Source organism: Neophocaena asiaeorientalis, unplaced genomic scaffold, assembly GCF_003031525.2.
Source record: "Neophocaena asiaeorientalis asiaeorientalis breed wild unplaced genomic scaffold, Neophocaena_asiaeorientalis_V1.1 scaffold825, whole genome shotgun sequence".
NCBI lineage: Eukaryota > Metazoa > Chordata > Mammalia > Artiodactyla > Phocoenidae > Neophocaena > Neophocaena asiaeorientalis.
Genome location: NW_020173937.1, coordinates 661,037 through 679,747, shown reverse-complemented (window position 1 = coordinate 679,747; position 18,711 = coordinate 661,037). Strand labels below are relative to the sequence as shown.

The following is an 18,711-nucleotide window of genomic DNA, read 5'->3' as shown; positions in this document are numbered from 1 at the left end:
CGTGGATGCCGTTACCCACTGACGCCATCTGCATTTACAGACAGACCTACATTGCCTGACAACTACACTCAGGACACCTGGCAGAAACTTCATGAAGCAGTGAGAGCCATACAGAGTAGTACGTCCATCAGATATAACCTGGAAGAGCTCTACCAGGTAAGGCTGCACATGTGCAGAAAGCAGAGCTCGTTAGAATTCTCAGAGACGTAAGCGCGCAGTTTTCTTAGGGAGAACTTTTAGACCTGAGGGGGCCAGGGTCCGGTTTTTCACTTACCTGATTGTTTCTTATAGTGTCTAAATAGCACAATTATCCACCTCCTGTGAAATGTGACCCAGACGTGGATCTTGTGCTCCTCGGTGTTGTTGCAGAGTCAGTAATGAAGGGGATAATAGAAATCGACTCTTTGCGTGCAACAAGAACAGTAGGAGTTCGGTGGCAGCGTGTCCCAAGTCGAGGAGTGTTTTCCGTTTCTGGTGGTTGTGGGATTTTTATTTCATTTTCAGGCCTCAGCTGTCTAGAAGGGTATTTAAAGTTAACCCATTACAGGAGAGAAATGCGTTTCTAAGAGTCACATGACTTCTAATATTTTCCAAATACGCGGCAAACTATTATTATAATTCCATTATGTTATATATGAAACTCTTATTACAGTTTGACATGTTAATGTGGATTTTCCCCTTTTCGTTGTGTTTTGTGATTAATTGTTGCAGTTAAAACGTGCAGACTGGTTTTGTTACATTTAATTTGAGATAACGATGTTCCTTTTCTAATACCAGAAGAAATGATCAAAAGTAGGTTTCGCTTTTGGGATATTTCAGTTACACACAGACTGGTTTTCCTGATATCTTGTTTTTAAAGAATGACATTTGCTAACTGATCTAATATTATCTACATTTTAGGTAATATGATAGCACAGTTTCTACTAAGAGACTTAAATTGTTTTCTGTTTACATAAGTGATTACATTTTTCTGTTTACATAAGTGAAAAATTATGGAAAGTACAAAGAAGAAAATAAAAATCACCTATATTCCTACCACCCAAAGAAGACTACCATGGACAGTTCGATGGACACCTGTCCCTTCTTTGTCTTAAGTTTGTGTGAGGTTATTGTATTGTTTAATCGACTTAATTACGGTGTAGAATATGTACTTCAACAAGTTTTAACAAATGTATCCAATTGTATAACCACCACACAATCAAGATACAGAATGTTTCTGTCACCCCGAAAAGTTCCCTGAGGCCCCTTTGCAGTGGGTCCTGTCCTGTGCCCTAACCCCCAGTCCTTGGCAGTCACTGATGTGCCTTGTGTCGGTATGTTTTGCCATCTTCAGAGTCTCATGTCAGTGGAACCGTGCAATTGTGCCTAGCTCCTTTCGCTTAGGGAAGGGCTTGTGAGTTGGGCACATGCATGCGTCGTGACAGTAATTCGTTTCTTTGTTGCTGAGCACTCTGGGGACCACCAATTAGTTATCCTGAGGTAATGGACGTCTGGGTGTCTAGTTTTGGGTTATGAATAAAGCTGCTGCAGACATTCATGGGTAAGTCTTTGTGTGGACAAAAATTCTCATTTCTCTCGGATGAACATCTAGAAGTAGGTTCTCAGTAAAATGGAAAGTGTGTGTTTAACTTTACAAGACATTTCCTAACTTTTTCAAATGGCTTCACCGTGTTGCCTCTCTGCCAGTGGTGTGTGAGCATTCCAGCTGCTCCGTGTGCTTGCTGACATTGGGTATTGTCAGTCTTTTTAATTTTTGCTATTCTAGTAGGTGAGCAGTGGAAGTTCCCTACGGTTTTAATTTGCATTTCCCTAACGATATTAGGTATCTTTTCTTGTGCCCGTTGCCATTCCATACACCTTCTTTAATGAAGTGTGTGTTCAGATCATCTGCTTTTTTTTTATGGTGGTGTTTATTTTCTTATCGAGTGTTTGAGTTTATTACGTGTTCTGAGCATGCATCCTATACCAGGTGTTTGCCTTGCAGATATGTTCGCCCAGTTTGCAGCTTGTCTTTTGATTCTCTTAACTATGGCTTTCAGAGAGCAGACGTTTTAAATTTTCATGAAGTCTTTGTATCAGTTTGGTCTTTTATGGATTGTGCTTTTAGTGTCTCTCTGAGAAGTCTTTGCCTAATCTAAGGTGGTAAAGATTCTCCCTTGTATTTCCTTCTTGCAGCGTTTTAGGTTTTACGTTTAGGTCTGTTGTCTGTTTTGAGGTGAATTTTTGTATTTGCTATGAGGTATAAATCCAAGTTCACTGTCTTCCCTGTGGAGGTCCAGTTGGTCCAATGCCATGTGTTGAGGCGTCTGTCTTCTCCAGCAAACTGCCTTTGCTCCTGTGTCAGAAGTCCTTGTCCCTGTGAGTGTGGGTGTCCTAAGTCTCAAAGTCTGGAGCGCTGGCCCTGCAGGTTTATCCTTTTTTGGGTAAACTTGTTTTGGGTATTCTAGGTCCATTATATTTCCATATGAATTTTAGAATCTCTTTGCCAATTTCTGCAAAGAAGCCTCCTAGGATTTTGGTTTGGATTATGTGTAATTGTAGGTGAGCGTGGGGAGTGCTGCTATCTTGACAACACTGAACCCCTCAGTTGACCACAAGGGGCAGCTCTCGCTTAGTTAGGTCTCAGCAATGTTTTCTAGTTCCGCTGTGCGGGTCTTGTACATCTTTTGTGAAATTTATCCCTAAAGCATTTCATATTTTTATGGTATTGTAAAAGGTAGTATAAATTTTAATTTCTGGTTGTTGATAGTACATACAAATACAACTCACGTTTATACATTTATCTTGTACATTGCTGTCTTGCTAACCGCACTTATCTCTAGGAGCTTTTTCGTAGATCCCATTGGATTTTTCTCTGTAGACAATCATGTCGCCTATACACAGAGATAACTTTACTTCTCCCTTTCTAATCTGCATGCCTTTTATTTCCTTTCTTGCCTGGTTGAACTATATAGAACCTCTGGTGGTTAGTACGATGGTTAATAGAAACGGAAAAAGCAGACATCCTTGTTTTGTTCCTGGTCTTAGGGGAGAAAGCTTTCAGTCTTTCATCATTGAACACCATACGATGCTAGCTGTGGGTTTTTCAAAAATACCCATTATCAGGTTGAGGAAGTTCCTTTCTGTTCCTAGGTTGTTGAGAGTTTTTATCAGAAATACATGTTGGATTTTGACAAATTCTTCTGTGACTGTTGAGGTGGTCATGTGATTTTTGTTTTTTAGTTTGTTAATTACACGGATTGATTTTTTCATATGTTAAACCAGTCTTTCATTCTGGTATAAATCCTACTTGGTCATGATGTATTATCTTTTCAATGTACTGTTGGACTCAGTTTCCTGACATTTTGTTAATTTTTGCATCTGTGATCACAAAGGATATTGTATTATTCTCGTGTAATGTCTGTGTCTGGTTTTAGTATCAGAGTAATGCTGGCCTCATAAAATGAGTTGGAAATGTTCTCTTCTTTTCATCGTCTAGAAGACTTTGTGTAGAATTGGTATTATTTCTTTTTTGTTTTTTTTTTAAATAAATTTATTTATTTTTGGCTGTGTTGGGTCTTCGTTGCTGTGCGCGGGCTTCTCATTGTGATGGCTTCTCTTGTTGTGGAGCACAGGCTCTAGGCGCGTGGGCTTCAGTAGTTGTGGCACTTGGGCTCAGTAGTTGTGGCTTGCGGGCTCTAGAGCATAGGCTCAGTAGTTGTGGCATGCGAGCTCAGTAGTTGTGGCTCATGGGCTCCAGAGCGCAGGCTCAGTAGTTGTGGTTCACGGGCTTAGTTGCTCTGCGGCACGTGGGATCTTCCCGGGCCAGGGCTCGAACCCGTGTTCCCTGCATTGGCAGGTAGATTCTTAACCACTGCACCACCAGGGAAGTCCAGAATTGGTATTATTTTTTCCTTAAATGTTTGAGGGAATTCCCCAGTGAAGCCATCTTGGCTTTCTTTGTGGAAAGATTTTCAACTACAAATGTCGTTAGTAGATACAGAACTATTCAGTTTATCCGTTTCTTTAAGTTCACTCATCTTCTGCGATGTCTAGTCTGCCATTAATACCGTCTGGTATAATTTTCACCTCTGCATTGTTTTCCTCTCTAGGTGTTCAATTTGAATCTTGTTTTGTATCTTCTCTTTGCTTAACTTTCTTTAACGTGTGGAGCACAGTTCCAGCTCTTTTGTGTCCTTGTTTGCTGGCTCTGTCAGTTCCAGGTTCGCTTTGACTGACTTTTCTCCCCAGTGCAGGTGGTTTTCCTGCTTCTTTCATGTTTGATAGCTTTGATTGGATGCCAGACATTGCGAATTTTGACTTGTGTGGTAGATGCTTTTGTTTTGTTTTTTGTTTTGTTTTGTTTTGTTTGTGGTACACGGGCCTCTCACTGCTATGGCCTCTCCCGCTGTGGAGCGCAGGCTCCGGACGCGCAGGCTCAGCGGCCATGGCTCACGGGGCCAGCCGCTCCGCGGCATGTGGGATCCTCCCGGACCGGGGCACGAACCCACGTCCCCTGCATCGGCAGGCGGACTCTCAACCACTGCGCTACCAGGGAAGCCCTGTATTTCTCTGAATATTCTTGAGCTTTGTTCCAGACTCGGTTAAATTATTTAGAATCAGTTTGACCTTTTAGACTGTTGCCTTAAGCGTTGCTAGGCAGGACTAGAGCAGTGTTTCGTCCAGGGCTAATTGCCCTGCTGCTGAGACAAACCTTCCTGAATCCTCTGCCCGGCGTCCTGCTGTGTTCCCGCCTGGCTGGTGGGAAGTGTGTGAGCACCAGAGCCCAAGGTCTCTGAACTTTCGGCGGTTCCTTCCCTCACCTCGGCGGTCTCCTCCCACATACGTGCTGGACGGCGCTCTGCTGAGCACTCGAATTGGACCCTGAGGTCCCCTGCCCTCGGGGCCTCCGCCCTGCAGACTTAGGCCTCAGCCCAGGACGACTGCTGCGTGGCCTGGACGCTGGATGCCAGAAGCCAGAGTGGCTGGTGCTTGTCTGTCTCCTGTCTGCCAAGGCCACGGCCTCTAAGAGCCCAGCGTGCAGCGCTTCGGAAGCTGCTGCTTCGTGTACTACTTCAGCGAAGGCTGAGTCCGCTTCCTCTACTTCGTCTGGACCCGGAGCAAGGGTCCCACCGAGTGAGTGCCCAGACTCAGAGGCTTTTGCTTTAGTGAAATATTGTGTCTTCCAGCGAGGCTTCATTATTGCTCTTTCCCTGGAGATTTGACTATCTGGTATCAATTGCCCATCATTTTTCTTAGTAGAATGACTTTGCTGGACCTTTTACCCAGGATGTGTTTCATAATAGTCACCATAGATATTATTGTAAACAGTGTTTCCAGATGCCCTGGGTATCGTGGGTGTCGGTGTGGGTGTATGTGAGACCCTGAGGGCTAGGGCTGCTTACCCCCAAAGTGGCACCACTCATTCCAGGGCACATCTCAGGAGGGCCCGTGGAGGGGGCAGTGGATGGGCTTTTGGACGCAGGTGTGCGGGCGGGTGCCTGGCCACTCAGAAGTTCCAGCAAGTCTAAGTACATCTCTGCAGAGTGAGCCGCTCACATCTTGTGGAGCGAATGGGGTGGAGATAGTAAGTGATGTCGCGGTGAAACTATCCTGGTCTCCAGTAGAGTGGACAGTACACTGGACCTGGTGTTTCAGAATAAAGCCTGAGTTTCTGCTGAGGTGGTGTGGTATATAATTTGCCAAAGAATCTTATGTGCAAGTAACAGTTCTTACCAAAGCTGGAAAGGTTTTTTGTTTGTCTGTTTTTGAGGAGGTTTTCAAGATGATTTGAGGGAGAACCTCTTGTTTTGGTGTTGATCAGTTTCCCAAAAGTGGGGTCTGGCATCTCCCCGTGCCAGGTCTGAGGAGGCCTCGGTGGAGGGAAAGGTCACCTCCAGCCTGTCTGCACAGCCTGCCTGCAGTTTCTTGCTTTGTTTTTGTTTGGTAGAAAGGGGTATTCAGATTACGTGAAAAAGCCGTAGTAGATACACATCGTGCTGAGAGTCATTCTCTTGTTGTAATGCGAGGAGGAGGAGATGTTGAGTGCATCCATCTTTTCTGAACTTAGATCTGAAATCTCAACTTGCTGAAGAAAGCGTATCTTGTGTGTCTTAGGTCTGTATGTTTTAGTCCTACTTGTCTCAATGAGACAACAGAAAACTGAAGACTGCATTTCGGGAATGGTTTCGGGGAAGGCTAGGTGTTGATTTCAGACTAGTTTTTTGTTTGTTTTGGTTTTTTTTATTACTGAAGAACAGTTGATTTCCAATGCTGTGGCAATCTCTGCTGTACAGCAGTGACTCAGTTACACACATAGAGACATTCTTTTTTAAATATGCTTTTCCATTACCATTTGTCCCAAGAGATGGGATACAGTTCCCTGTGTTACACAGTAGGACCTTGTTGTTCATCCGTTGTAAATGTGGTAGTTTGCATCTACCAACCCCAGACTCACAGTGCATACCTCTCCCTCCCCCCTGCCCCTCAGCAACCACAAGTCTGATCTCTATGGATTTCAGACTAGTTTTGATGCACAGAATCAAACCTGTCACAGAGAACTTGCGCTTGAGAAAAGCTGTGCTGCTGACCTTGAGTCACGGGGTAGATGTCTCCAGGAAACCCTGTGCCTGGTGAGAGCTCGGTGAAGGAGAATGGAGTGGAGTCAGGTCCTGATGGATTAATAGGGTGGTTGAAAGTGATGCAAGCGGGTGAGGAAGCCCAGAAAATGGGAAACAAGTGGACACTTTATTTGATGGACCAATTGGAGAATGTAAATTAATCAAGAGTGAATTCAATGTGTAAGTTATTCAAAAACAGAATATTCAGGTTCAAATATCTTAGGCCTAATAGGAAGGATTTTGTTAATTCAGCGGCTTTGGTCACTCAGCGAAATCAGTCATTTGTACGAGGGCATCATGTCCGGCATTCACAATGGGGGCCGGGAGGGTGGATGTCTTCCTGGGACACCGCCCCCCCTTCATTCTTCGTCCCACGCTCAGGACCAAGTCCTTGTCTCCTTTTTACGTTGCCCTTTCCTCGTTTCCTGTGGGTGGGAACCGCAGCGTCCTGGTGGCGGCTTCTGTGTGGTGTGCTTGTCGCGTTTACACAGGCCTGCCACCGAGTAGGGTGACCTGGGGCCTGGCTCCTCGGGAGAGTCCACAGGGGCGTGGTTCCCCGGGGGTGGGGGTGGGGGTTTGCTTTTCATTTTTCCCCTTCATTTACCTAAGTAACTCAGAGTACTTGCCCGCTCTTTCCCCTACGATTTCTCACTCTGAAACATCCCACTCTGCTCTGACGTCAGCTGTCGCCTTAGCTACTGGCACCCAGAGTGCGTAGTTGTAGGTGCCGCTTGGCTGTTTTGCTCCCTTAAGGCCCTGGTGGGGGATCCCCACTGAGGGGAGCGCCCTCGCAGGCATGGGTGTTTTGCTGGGACACTCGTCTGTCCTGAGGCAGATAAGCGTGTGCAGAGCGGGCGTGGTGGCAGGGCTGGGAGGCTGGGACGAGCGGGTGTTTCCCCTCGGCTACGCTGGTGTGAGGAAAACCTCTGTGTCCCAGTGCTAGGAGGGCCCAGGTCCTGCCGCTCCCCACTTCCAATGCCTGGATCCAGAGGTGTGCTCGGTACCAGTACCGGTACTGGTCACGTGAGGTGCTTCGTACACCACAAGGAGGCATTTCTAAGCGTCCAAGTGTGACTGAATCTCCTAAACGTGTTCTGGGGAGGGCCTCCTTTGTTGGGCCGCTCCTGCAGCCCCGAAGAGCCCACGGCATCCCTGCCCCCCACCCCTCACCGCAGGGAGCAAGCCGGTGACAAGGTGCCTGTAACATGAAGACGCCAGCAGTGACTCAGCAAAGACCCAAGAGGTGACGGCGCCCCCAGCACGCCTGGGTGCCCCAGGCTTGGCTGGTGGTTTTAAGGGGCCTCCAGATTCTCAGAAAAGAAATCTCAGTGGGCTTCACGTAAATAGTAAGCATGTGCTCAACAGGACATATATATACGAGGGAGAGTTGGCTCTAGTATTCAACCAAAAAAGTCACAACTGGGAAGAGATTGTTTTGAGGACATTGACACCTGGTTCATGAATCGAAGCATTCAGAAAATGGTTCTAAGATGTCCTTTGATGAAGGACACGTACCACTAAGCTTATCTTGATTTTTACCAAAGAAAAATGTTTTCTTTGTATATTATATTAAAAATTTACTTGGTAATAATTGTTTGTAATGATTAACTACTGGCGCAAAGGCCTTCGTTAGGAGGTTATCTTGGTTTTTTTTTTTTTAAGAGAGAAAGAGACAGTGGATCTTGGACTGAATTATGAAAACATGAAGCTTTGGGGAAAGGAATTGAAGGATGTAAAAACAAAATGTGGTTGGGAATCCCTTGTTCTAAGTAAGGCAGAATGTAAGGGGAGGTATTTTTATTCTTCTAATTATTGTCATTACTCCATATTCTCTTTGACCTTTTGGGGTTTTTTTTTGCGGTACGCGGGCCTCTCACTGTTGTGGCCTCTCCCGTTGCGGAGCACAGGCTCCGGACGCGCAGGCTCAGCGGCCATGGCTCACGGGCGCAGCCGCTCCGCGGCACGTGGGATCCTCCCGGACCGGGGCACGAACCCGCGTCCCCTGCATCGGCAGGCGGACTCTCAACCGCTGCGCCACCAGAGAAGCCCTTTCTTTGACCTTTATAAATATGCATGTGTTTTGTGTATTATATATTTCTTTACATAATTATTTTCTTAACATCCATAAAAATTTAAGTTACCCTTTTTTCCCCTCGGGAATATAGTATTTGAGTTAAGATTCCAAAGTGTCTCTGTTCTGTATATCCCCCATGTATTTTAAAATAGGCAGTAGAAAAACTACATTTCTGTTTATAATATTTCGTATTTGGATTGAATCAGATGCTGATTTTGTACATGAGATTTGAAAGAAGATTTTATTAGAACTGGTACGAATATACAAGCATTATTCCTCTAATGTGGATCAAAACAGCTAATGAAAAATATTTCTGCCTCAAAACCTTGTTTCTTCATTAATTTGAGGCAGATTTGGCCCATGCTCCGTCAGCTTATTTGGGACAGAATCATCAAACTCATGGGCGTGAAAGGAACTGGAATTCCTGTCGTTCTCCCCCCACTGGAGGGTGGTCACCAGGGTCTGGAGCAGGGATTTCCGGCTCTGGTTTCACGTTGGCGATCCATCAGGGTCAACTCACACACCTTCCCGTGGCTCCACCTCAGACTAAGGAGTCATCCAGACACAGGCCCGGGGGCTCAAGCTGCTTTTGAGTCCTCGGGGGACGGTGTGCAGCCAGCTTGAGGGGCTGTTGAAGAGGGAAGCTTGCAAGTATCGTGAGCAGCCCAGCCCGGGGCGGGCCCACCTGGGGCCTGGGTGTCCTGGGGCTGCCAGCACGGCACCGTCCCATCTGCGCTCCAGGTTCACTGTTGTTAGGGACCATTTTTGCCAAACTTCTACTGGATTCCGGTGTTGCAGCGATAATTGCCCTTGACCATGATAACTTATTTGTGGATTACGTAAGTGTGGGCGTGGCTTTGTGTTACGATTCGAGCTGTTTTTACAGATAGGTTGCTTTTAAAGAACAAATTTGTCTTTCACAGTGAATAACTCATTTATCCCTTTTGTTTTCAGGCTGTTGAAAATCTTTGTTCTCACAAAGTTTCCCCAGTGCTCTACCAGCAGCTGCGCCAGGTCTGTGAAGGCCACGTCCAAGCACAAATCCTTCAGTTTAGAGAATATCCTTTTTTTGGCTTGTGAAGTTCCTATTTATTACCTAAATCTTTTGAAACTGAACATTAATAGGATAAAGAACTAATGAGTATCCTTAATATTAAAGCAAAAGCTTTATAGAGACAAAACCTTACGCTTGTATTATATAACCCAGCGTAGCAGATGTTTTTGGTGGAGTTTTCACTGTTTAAATTACTTGGCTGATCTGATTGAAGTCAGTGTCCGTTTCTCTAGTGCATTTGGAAGCGTTTAGGAAGAGTCTGAAAAACACCTTAAGGTTGGAGTGCTGCGGTTCTTTATTCTTGTTTTTTAAAGATCTGTGTTAGTTTTCTGTGATTATAACCAATTCCCACAGAGTTGGCCGCGTGACCCAACCCCGGCCTGTTGGCCCGCGCTCTGCAGGTCGGCTCGCGCTGGGCTCAGGGGCTCTCGGCTCTGGGCCTCGCCAGCCCAGATCACGCCGGACCTTTGGTCACGACGAAGCTTTGCCCTGGGTGGGGCCGCACCTGGCCGCAGCCCCCAGGCCTCCCAGCACCTCAGGTTGGCTGGCGTGGGCTTGACCCTGTGCAGCCTTGCTGGCCCCTGCTGGCCACGGAGGCCGGTCAGGGCGCCGCCACGTGAGGAGCACCTCGGCTCATCACTGGGCACCGGAGCTGCCGGGCCGCTGCCGAGGTGGCACCTGCCTACGTATGCTTACGACGCAGACTTTTTCAGACTGTTGGCGGAAGGTCTGATACCATGGGCCATTGTAGTTGTGAGCAGTTGTAACGTTCTTCCAGAATTACTTGTTAACCCTTCAACTATTTGGTCTTTGCTGTGACTCGCTCTGTTTCTGAGTTAGGAGCGGACCCTCGAGAAAATGAGTGAGGCGCTTGGCTGGGACCCCTGTGGCTGTGGTCAGTGCGCCCCCAGCGCCTTCCGATTTCACACGCCAGAAACGGGCTGCTGTGTGTTGTCTCCTCTCTCTGTGCTCGGAATGTTGCATGGAACCTTGCAGCCGTGCCGAGCCGCGCGCCTGCTGCACCTCGGCCAAGGGGCCGCACTGAGGGGTGCCCCCGTGTCTGGTGCCGTGGAGCTGAGACAGGCTGGAGCAGGGCTGAGGCCCAGGAGGCCGGGTCCTTGCCTCCGCCAGCTGCCTGCGCTCCCGTCCAAAGGGAGTAACGGTGCGCCGTGCGGCTGGGTGTGAGGGTGCTGTGTGGGCCGTAGGCAGTGTAGACGTTGTGACCGTGGGGCTTCGATTAACCTGTGCACGCAGTGCCCGGGTGCTTGGCGAGGTTTTCCCTAGGATCCCGCACCAGGTGTCTTTTGCTGTAAACAGCGTCCCGAAAGCCAGGTCGTGCACATGGTGCACGGATGAGACGTGACGTACATCTCTGTGCGACCAGAAGTGACCATTGGCCCTCAGCCGTTGTCCTCCGTCTGCCCGTCCCCCGGTGCTGTTCATAGTGGCTGGCTTCCTCGCCTCTGGGACAGCATCTCCAGAGCTGCCCTTTGGGGCGGGGCCTTTGGTCCACCCCCCATCCCACGAAGCCTCAACGGGCAGTGGGGTGAAAGGGAAACGGGGAGGGGCAGGAAGAGATGGAGGCAGGGGAGTGCAGGCAGGTTCATCACAGGTAGGCAGGGAGACACGGAGGCTGGAAACCACCTGTGTGGCTTCTGAGCTTCTGCCCTTTCGGTATTCTGATCACTAAGCAACATGCTCGACTCGGAGGTGAGGAGAGCGGAAAGTAAGGGGTAAACATTGCAACAAGTAAATTGGCCGGTGTTTCTGAAGTTTTCCTTAGCAGGTCTGCACAGACTCGCTAGATAGTGTTTTATTTTTAAAGAAGATTAACACATGCTGGCAGGATCACTGCAGACAAATGGTAAGCCTGCTAACATGCTCCCTGAGTGGGCCTCAGCGCACACGCCCTCTTGGGTCTTTTCCTCCAGTCTCTGGCTCAGCTGGACGGAAGGCAGATCTGAGTAGCTGGGAGTCTGTGCCCCCTTTGAATCCAGCTGTGTTGTTTGTTTTCTTTTAAACCACAGCGTGGCCCCATCCATCTTCCCTCAACCCCCAAGGAAGGCAGGGCCCGGTTGGGAGCTGGGATGGGGAGTTCTGTTCAGGTCAGGTGCTGCCATCCAGCTCCGACCGAGCTGGACAGTGGCTGGAGAAGAGTGGGGACGGCCTGCTCTTCTGGGGTGGGGCTGGCTGTGAGCTTGGCCTTCGGGCCAACCACACAGGTGACTCGTGCCTGTGATTCCCCGTGGGTCTCTGAAGTTTTCCTTGATCTCAGTTTATGCCAGAGAATCAAGCCTGAATCCCAGGAGTTTACTGTAACTAGACAACCAGGCTTAGATTTAGTAGATATATTGACTCTAATTTGGTTTTATATATATGAGTTTTCAGGGTGACCTGGCTGAAAATTATGTAAGTGAGAGAAGAGATAGTATCAATAGCTTCCCTAACTAGGTTGAATTCTTTGGTTTCCTGGCTGAGGTGAGTAGGCAACAACGAATGAGTCTCTTGGGCCAGGCACCGGGGGACGGTAGAAACAGGTGAATGTGTCGGGAGGGTTCTCTCTACGTGTGTAAGCAAACCTCCACGACACAGTCTGCGGCGCTCCCTGAGAGAGCCCCGGGGCCACCGCCCACCACGTGAGCCTGCAAAGTAAAGTCGAGTACAGACACGTGGCTGAGAGCCTCATGCCAGCGTAACGAGCCGGAATGCTGGAAGAATTCAGCTTAGAGCATCTCCCAGTCTAAGGAGGTTTCACCACGTCAGTCAGGAAATGACTGAATTTCAAAGGCATCTTTGAGGCGAAGTGCTGTACAATCCCTCCAGTCAGATTTTCTGGATAAAAGAGATGAAAAGCAAACACCAAGGGGAACATGTAAATTGAGGGAAAAATCAATCATGAGGGTCTTGAAGATAAAAACATCTTTTCATTGAGAAGCAATCATGTTAGATTAGAGACAGCCAGGGTTGGATGTTTTGTTGGTAAGGTACGTAAATAAGTCAGGTCCTCCTCTTGCCCTCCAGATCATGATCAGAAGTATCTTCCTGTTTCTGGATCGTACTTACGTGCTTCAGAATTCCATGCTTCCTTCCATCTGGTGAGTGTCCCCCGGTCCTGGTCTGTGGCTGAGGCTGCGGCCGACCTGTGTCTCCGATGGTTGATTTGATGACACGTGCCCGACCGTCTGTGGCCCTCTGTGTTGGCCAGGGTCGCTGGCACACAGGCCTGCCCCTCAGTGGCTCTCGGCCCGGAAGTGTCTGTCACCATGAGGGGCAGCCGCCGAGCTGGCAGCCGCCAGTCCAGCACGTTCTCCTGTGGGCATGGAAGTGCCTTGTGAAGTCCGTTTCTGTCACCTCTTCCACCTCTGCTCTGGGAAAGGCTGGGGAGCCGGTCAGTCTCTAATGGCGCCTCCCGGTACTCTGCTGATGGGCCGGGCACAGGGCGTTGGCTTCCATCTGCTCGGGGCAGTGTGAGTCGGGAACCCTGTGCCCACATTGCCCTGGGTCCCTGGTCCCCGACTTCCAGCGTCGTCCCCGAGCAGCTCAGCCTTGGTGACAGGGCCTGTCTGTGGTCTCGCCCTCGGTCCTCCTGGCCTGTGCCCACGTGGACGTCCGCTCCGATTCAGCACGCTGTGCCCTCTTGCCACCTCTAAGCCCCGTCCTGTAAAGTCGCTTCCTTTTCTAGCTTCCTGGCCGTCCGTTCACTCTGACCCAGGGCCGTGCGATTTCTCCTTCTACCACCGGGAAATCGCTTGTCTTTGTGTACCGTAACCCACGCGTGGGGCGGCTGGGGCCGTCTCTCCCACGTGATCCCACGTCCCCTCTGCTCCTCTGTCCTCTCAGCCCCGACTCCTGCACGCCTCCTACTAGACACCCACGAACCTCTGCAGGACAGATCGTCATTACTCAGAGAAACAAGCAGTTTGGAAAAGCTGATGATGACAGGAAGTCACAGAGCTCCTCCTCTGTGCGGGGCTCTGTCCTCAGGGCTTCAGCACCTCCTGACTCCATCCTTAGAGCAGCTCCATGAGGGATGACCGTCCTCCAGATGGAGAAAGTGAGGCAGTGCGGCTGCCGCCGCAGGACCTTCTTCTGAAGCCGCGCTCTCAGCTCAGGCTCCAGCAAAGCCGCCAGGACGCTCCCGCGGCTCCCTCCTCCCCCGGCGCGCCTGAGCACAGCAGCCTTCCTCTCCCTGCCTCCTCCCGTCTCAGCGAGTGGGCCGCTCCCACGGACTCCGCAAAGCTCAGGCCGGGGCTCCACTGTACACCCAAGTTTCTCACGCACCGTCTCAGCGATCCCTGCCGTCCTGCACGAGCGCACTTTCCTCCCTGCCTGCTGCAGTGGACGGGGGCTGGTGGGCTTCACGCTCTGGGCAGTGCCTCCAGGTTGGACAGCAGGGTTACGTTATAAACTACGTTTAGACTCTGGAGCCTGACAAGCTGGGCACAGCAAGCTCCTTGTAATCTCTGCCTCAGTTTCTCCATCTGGAGGACGGTCATCCCTTGTGGAGCTGCTCTAAGGATGGAGTCAGTCAGGAGGTGCTGAAGCCCTTAGGACAGAGGAGCAGAGGGGATGTGGGATCACGGAGAGGAGAGAGGGCCCCAGCCGCCCCACGCGTGGGTTACGGTACACAAAGACAAGCGATTTCCCGGTGGTAGAAGGAGAAATCGCACGGCCCTGGGTCAGAGTGAACGGACGGCCAGGAAGCTAGAAAAGGAAGCGACTTTACAGGACGGGGCTTAGAGGTGGCGAGAGGGCACAGCGTGCTGAATCGGGAGGGAACGGGCTGGGGGAGTGCGATGGACTCTGGTTTGCACCCTCAGTTCCGTCGTCCTGTGGCCAGGGCCACACAGGAGGAGCAGCTGGAGGATGGGGGCAGGGCAGGCGGAGGGTCCCAGGGCTCCCGGGCAGGACGGCGGAAGCCCACTGACCCATGCAGGAAACAGGCAGCATTGATGAGGAAAGAAATAGAAGGCACACCAGACAGTCAAGAAGGAAAATTTTTTAAAAAAAGGAGTTCTTGACACCCAGACCAGAGAGTTAGCAAGTCAGTAGCTTGGGGGTGATATCCATAGTGTAGCTGGAGCTTCACCCAGAACTTCTAAGAAGTGAAACTAAAACAGTCTTGTCTTCTCTGTTTGTACAGGGACATGGGATTAGAACTCTTCAGAAACCATATTATTAGTGATAAAATGGTTCAGACAAAGACCATCGACGGCATCCTGCTGCTGATCCAGCGGGAGCGGAGTGGGGAGGCCGTGGACCGCAGCCTGCTGCGGGGCCTGCTGGGCATGCTGTCCGACCTCCAGGTGGGCCCCGCGCGTCCTCACATCCCGCTGGGCGGCGCTGCACCCGGGCCACGAGGTGGCCACGACGTTGGTGTCGGAACTGACACCGTTAGGGTATTGGTGCAAGTATGGGAGGGGAGTGACTCGGCTGGCACTCACCCGGAGGCGGCCGGGGCCTGGGAGCACCCTGGGCAGAGCAGGGCGGCTGGGTGGGCCCAGGCAGCTTGTCCTGGGCACAGGTCACGGCAGCCGTGCGCCCTCGACGTGGGCTGCACCAGCACTTCAGGCTGAGAGCTGGGCTTCTTCGCTGTGATTGGTCGTTAACCCTGCTCATTTTTTAGGTGTATAAAGATTCATTTGAACTGAAGTTTTTGGAAGAAACTAATTGTTTATATGCTGCAGAAGGCCAAAGGTTAATGCAAGAAAGAGAGGTGAGGCAACGAAATGTTTCTGAATTGCCTTATTTCATTTTCATAGATGTGCATCTAAGTGTGATTTCTAAATGTTTGTCTCTTCACGCTGGCAAACATCTCACTGAAAATCTTCCGAAAGTTACAATCTAGTTTAAATTCCAGTGATGAGCTTCTTTGTGAGGTTATTAAGGGCTTAATTTTTTTCTCCTAATTTAGAAACCCTTCTATTGCCCCCCACCCCCAGCAAAAAAAAAGCAGTGAAATAGCTTCTAAAATACATAAAGGAACTCAAGCTGAAACAAGAGTTTAAAAGATAATTCTTAAATATGAAAGAGAAACCTGACATGTTAAAAATTTTCATCTCTGTGAGGCATTGAAAAGATTACCCAAAAAGCCACTGGAAAAAACCATGTGTTCAGTAGTAATAAGAACCCAAAAACTTGATAGCTGGTTTCTCGGGTATCAGAGCCCAGCTCAGCAGGAAGCCCCTCGGGACCGTCACAGGAGGGGGAGTCGGAGACCGGCCTGGCTGCCGCCCCCGGGTCAGAGCCTCAGCAACCCCTGTCATGGGGCCTTTGCTGTGTAGGCAGGTGACCCTTCACCCCTGGAAACTCAGAGAGAGTGTGTTTTGAGATCTCCTGCAGCCACTCTCTTTGGGGCCTCAGAGGAACAGCCTGTTGCTTGACGTTTGCCGACCCCGCCAAGCGTGGGCTGGGGGGGTGCCGTGCTGCCTGCCCCCATTCCAGACGTTACCTTCAGTCTCCAGGATGGGGCTGAGGGAAGCCTCCTGCCGTGTATCTCCCTCCCCTCCTCAGCACCCCTGCTCCTGGTACTCCGTTAATGTTTGGGCCTGAATGTACAGTCTGCTTTTTTTTCTTAAATAAGGAAAACAGTATTTCAGCTTCTTGGGTAACATGAAGGTTTTTGTTGCTGATGTGTTTCAATGTTGTGTTTGGAAGGTTCCGGAGTACCTGAACCATGTGAGTAAGCGCCTGGGGGAGGAGGGTGACCGCGTGATCACGTATCTAGACCACAGCACACAGTGAGTACCACTCGCGCGCTCAGCTCCGTGACCCGCAGCGTCTTGTAGGCTCACTCGCTGCTCTCTGAACCCGAACGTATTCAGCTCCTGGGACAGTTTGCTTGTTGTCTGTGATTACTCAGCACTTGTAAGTCACACTGACTTGTGGCCTGTGGTGAGTTATCGTCCAAAGGGAGTGATTCAGGCTGAGATACTTGGTATCTTTTTATAGACAGCTTATGATTTATGTTATAAATGTGTGATACATTTATGGAAGTTTGTGTTAAGGAGGTATCGTCGAGTATGGGCAGTTTCGGTTGTAAAGTTTTGTGGCACATCTGACATAGCTGTGATTTTTTTCTTACGGTACTCGGTCACATTATTCTTTCTTCTCATGTTTACTTATTATATTTATCTTTGGTTGCGCCGGGTCTTAGTTGTGGTATGCAGGATCTTTTGCCGCAGCATGCGGGCTTCTCTCTAGTTGCGGTGCGCGGGCTCCAGAGCGCGTGGGCTCTGTAGTTGTGGTGCCCGGGCTCGGTAGTTGTGGCCCACGGGCTTAGTTGCCCTGCGGCACGTGGGATCTTAGTTCCCCGACCAGGGATCGAACCCGCGCCTCCTGTGTTGGAAGGCGGATTTTTAACCACTGGACCACCAGGGAAGTAACTTGTCCTTTCTCTTTGCATCCAGTTTTTTTTTTTCCTCTAAACCTGAGGTCAGTGTGTGGCTAGGGAAAAGTACAAGGGCAGGTTTTGTGAGTGTCTGCGTCAGGCACATAATGTTTATTCAAGTGAGGAAGATTAGAGCAGAAACGTGAGAGACAGAAAAGAGAGATGTTTTTAAGAGGGAAAGTGCTAAAACGTGCAGAACGTCTGTGTGCAGCGCCCAGTGGCGCCGGGCCCCTCGGCCCCTCCTCCCCGGCCTCCGGTGTGTAGATGCTGTGTTATAACTGCCCCCTCCCCAGTCTCGCTTAGGAGTGTCTGAGAGTTAAGCAGAGCAGAGGGTGGCCCCCCTCGGGTTAGGGTTTCGAGGGGCGCTGCCCGAGGTGGCTCCTGTGGTGTCGGGCAATTCAAAGGTCACAGAGTGAGAAACGGTTTTCGGAGAAACAGGAGGCAGGTGGCGCAGGTAAGGAGCCGCAGCAGCCTATGGGCTGCGCTCCGGGCGCCCCTTCCCGCCTCACCCGTGCACGCCGCTACCCTCGGGACGGGCGCTGCAGGTGTCTGGGCCCTCCATGCCCGGAGCCCGAGTGCCTGCCGCGCCTCCCCCTGGGGTCGCCCTGAGGTTCACCTGAGGTGGTGCGGTGAAAAATTCCTCAAAATGAAGGCCGAGGTCTATACACCTGGGAGCGAAGTGAGGGCTCTGATCTCCTAAAAGAAGAGCTGAGCGAGCAGGGTGATGGGTGAGGAGCGGCCGCTCTGAGAAGTCAGATTCTGAAGAGTGGTCCTGGGGGAAGACAGGCAGGAAGAAGTGAGGGCAGAGGGGCAGCTGTGGGACCCGGGCGGGGCAGGGTCGCGGGCAGCCCGCCCGGGTCGTCCCCAGGTGCGGTGGGCGAGGGTGCCTCCCTTCCGCTGCTGTCCGCCTCTCCCGGGGCCCTGGTGACCTGAGTCTGTGTCGGCGTCGGCGTGGGCTGACTTGGGCTCAGCTGCGTGGACGGGGGTCCCCGTCCTCCACGGCCGACAGGCTCTCCCCTGTACTTCCTTCCTGACACGCCTCTGTTTACTTCCCAGGAAACCACTGATTGCCTGTGTGGAGAAGCAGCTGTTAGGAGAACATTTAACAGCGATTCTGCAGAAAGGTAGGTTTTCCCAGCTCTGTGTCTCTGCACTGATTGCTCGTCCCTGATTTGCTAAGAGAGTTAGCGGAGCATTGTAGGCACGCGAGGACACTTGTTGTTGTGAGAAGACGGGCACTAAAATCATCGGAAAAATGATGGACATTAGCCCTTGAGGGGAAAATTGATTACACGCAATAGTGAAAGGCACACGTAAGAACCACGGTTTAAGCTAAAATCACGTGAAGTCCTATCCAGGCTGAGAGGTTGGTTGCGAGAGGCCCTCTGGCTGGCAGACGGCCTGGGCTGTGCTCACAGGCCCCATCCTGTACAGGGACGTCCCTCCTGGGCACTGACCCGCAGGTGTGGACGCGCGCGGTCCGACGGGCCGGGGGCGGCCGCGGGCTGCATCCCTGCCCTGCGTGCGGCTCTGCGGCAGACGAGCTGCTGGCGCCATGGCCCCAGGACAGAGGCGGACCAGGCCAGCTCGGCAC

General features: G+C 50.6%; 1 protein-coding gene across 1 annotated transcript in view; it reads left to right on the top strand.

Moving 5' to 3' along the window:
• CUL4A (cullin 4A) overlaps positions 1–18,711 on the top strand; it is a 43,187-nt gene that overhangs the window by 658 nt on the left and 23,818 nt on the right. The window contains exons 2-9 of the mRNA XM_024752646.1: positions 1–156; positions 9,628–9,731; positions 11,522–11,591; positions 12,749–12,822; positions 14,871–15,033; positions 15,354–15,443; positions 16,385–16,467; positions 18,174–18,241. Of these exons, the coding sequence (XP_024608414.1) occupies positions 1–156; positions 9,628–9,731; positions 11,522–11,591; positions 12,749–12,822; positions 14,871–15,033; positions 15,354–15,443; positions 16,385–16,467; positions 18,174–18,241 (808 nt within the window). The remainder of the gene's footprint in view (positions 157–9,627; positions 9,732–11,521; positions 11,592–12,748; positions 12,823–14,870; positions 15,034–15,353; positions 15,444–16,384; positions 16,468–18,173; positions 18,242–18,711) is intronic.